Source organism: Cornus florida, unplaced genomic scaffold (assembly GCF_030987335.1).
Source record: "Cornus florida cultivar Cherokee Brave unplaced genomic scaffold, ASM3098733v1 CherokeeBrave_3.0.0_Hap2_Chr08, whole genome shotgun sequence".
Lineage (NCBI taxonomy): Eukaryota > Viridiplantae > Streptophyta > Magnoliopsida > Cornales > Cornaceae > Cornus > Cornus florida.
The window spans coordinates 61,524,552-61,527,184 of record NW_026775578.1 but is presented as its reverse complement, the minus strand read 5'-3'; the positions used below and the strand labels follow the sequence as shown (position 1 = coordinate 61,527,184).

The 2,633-nt window shown below is 31.6% G+C and overlaps 1 protein-coding gene across 1 annotated transcript; it reads left to right on the top strand.

Moving 5' to 3' along the window:
* Positions 1-541: 541 nt before the first annotated feature.
* On the top strand, positions 542-2,321 carry LOC132270375 (LRR receptor-like serine/threonine-protein kinase ERECTA). Its single transcript, XM_059771552.1, has 5 exons — positions 542-597; positions 916-987; positions 1,109-1,180; positions 1,264-1,334; positions 2,158-2,321. The coding sequence occupies exons 1-5, from the start codon at positions 542-544 to the stop codon at positions 2,319-2,321; spliced, it is 435 nt and encodes a 144-aa protein (XP_059627535.1).
* The last annotated feature ends 312 nt before the right edge of the window (positions 2,322-2,633 follow it).

Here is a 2,633-nt window from a genome sequence, read left to right as displayed (position 1 = left end):
CTTTGCAACTTCATGTTCCTTTTGTCTCATTTGCTTCCCATAGATGTGATCTTGAGTAATGGAATACTTGGTATGATCTTTCGTGCTTCATTGAGGTTATCCTTTGAATTTGAATAATCTATAACTCTCAATGTAAACATTAGTCCTCAAACACCATTAATGGTGTGTTATCATCAAAATCTCTAAATTGTCCTTGGATGGAATCCTTAAGGTTAACAGTTAAATTTATATTATGTTTACAATATTGCTTCTTATGTGTCAGTTCTGGTGTACCTATAATTTTTAAGTGTGGGAGTGTTATTTATCTTAAACTTTGAAGTTCAAGTAATTTAGTCATTTTATATATATTAGTTGGCCTTTTTTACTTGTAAGTGCTTTCTAAAATATTGTTATCTCCACAAGGTATTTTCACAAGACTTAATTTTATTTTTAATCGGGCTTATGAACTTCTCCAAGATTAAAAACTGCTTCTTTGATTTGAAAATTTTTCATCTTACATCTTTGTCAAATCTTGCTTTGATCTAGAGATTTAAGCTGCAATATGTTGAGTGAAGCCATCCCTCCTATTCTAGGAAATTTGACTTATACAGAGAAATTGTAAGTTTTATCCTCTTCATTTGTTTCAGCTTATTCTATTTTCTCCATTTATTGGTGTTCTTAGATTAAAAATATTATGTTGTCAATGGCTGCTTGTATTTTTCCGATTATACAATAATAACAGTATGAACTTCTATTTTACGCACAATGCCAAATTGCTGTTTCCAGTTTTGATGCTTCAATTTGATTGAATTATTTAAAATTTCTCCATCTATTCATCGAATCACTTGGGACACTTAAAATTCATGTTCTACTCAATACATCTACATATATATATGCTATAGTCAGTGTTTTAATTTGGATGTGAAAATGTTGTAGGTATCTGCATGGTAACAAACTTATTGGATCGATTCCCCCAGAGCTTGGAAATATGACAAAGCTCCACTATCTGTATGAATACCTTTTCATTATTTCCTGAACATTTTTTTATAAGTTCAGTTCTCTTTATGTTTCTTTCTCTACTCATGTTGCAAAATGCGTATGTGTTTTTTTTCCCCCTGTGTCCTTGTAGGGAATTGAATGATAACCAACTTACTGGGTATATTCCACCAGAACTTGTGAAGCTCACTGACTTGTTTGACCTGTATATCATGTCTCTCTAAGTTACTCTATTTGAAGCAGTTTCTGCTTTTCTTAAAGCAAGTTAATGACACTAAATGCTTGCAGAAATGTAGCTAACAACAAGCTTGTTGGCCCATACCTGATAATCTCAGCCCTTGTACAAATCTTAATAGCCTGTAAGCATTGAACCTTACGCGCATTGCTTTATTTATTGAACTTTCAATGATTTGAATATTATTATTTAATTACCAATTGATTTTGATGGTAGAAATGTGTATGGGAACGAGTTGAATAGGACTATACCTCCTGTATTTGAAAGGCTCGAGAGTATGACATATTTGTAAGTTCAGCCCTTCTTGTCGTCATCCTCATCTTCTTCTTTTGAAATTTGAGAAGTGTCATGGAGTTTATGTTAGTATTTTATAAGATTTTATTTTCATATCATTTGGTAACTTCTCACATTTCGATTTAGATTTCGTTTGGAAATAAATAGGCAGCAACAGAATCTTAGGTCGGACTTGCTTGATGTTGATGATGACACATATTAGCTCATTCTATTATTTTTATGATCTTATTGTTTCCTTCTTTTATTCTTCTATTTGGGACTTATTTGATGCATAATTGTTATTTGTATTAATTCCAATACTAGTTATTTGTTTCTAATACGTTATATGGAATCTTTCCCTATTTTTATTTTATTTTATTTTATTTTTTACGATTTGATGAGACATTAAAAATTCTTTTATTTCCCTTATTATTGAGACATAGCTACACTAATAAATGCATTGTAATTCCTTTTTTTTTTTTCTTGACTTTGTTGTGAATTGAGTTTATTTGATCAATAAATTTGGTTTATGAATGGATTGATCTTGATTATAAGAACTTAAATTTTCCTTAAATTAGCTTCATTTAAATATATTGTTATAATATTTTTATAAAAAAAAATGTTATTTTTCACAGTATTTATATTTTCTGTCATATGTTTTTCACATATGGCAGCAAATACAATTGCTGCCATGCCTATCGCGACACAAGATGTGACAGCAAATACAAATGCTGCCTATAAATGCAGCCAAGGAGCTATGGTAGCATTTCTTGTACTTCTAACAGCAAATAAAATTGCTGTTACAGACCATAATTGTTGTAGTGTGGAAAAACTCTAGTTTACGGTAATAGAGAATGAAATAGAAAAAATATATATACAGAGAGATACCAACCAGGAGATCTAAGCAAAATCAGCCAATTGGCCTAACCAACCTTTTCGTCCATCATCACCCATCTCTATATCATCTTTCTACCCGAATTTGGACCGTCATAGTGCCAAGGAGAATCCCATCAATTTAGTCATTACTCTATCATCACCGTGTTTCTTCCAAGAAAGAGGGCGGACAATGGCTTGCTAACGTTGCACCAAGATCCTCTCCAGTCCAACAGTAGCCCATTTCCTCCATTTTTGTTAATGAACAATAGTTACT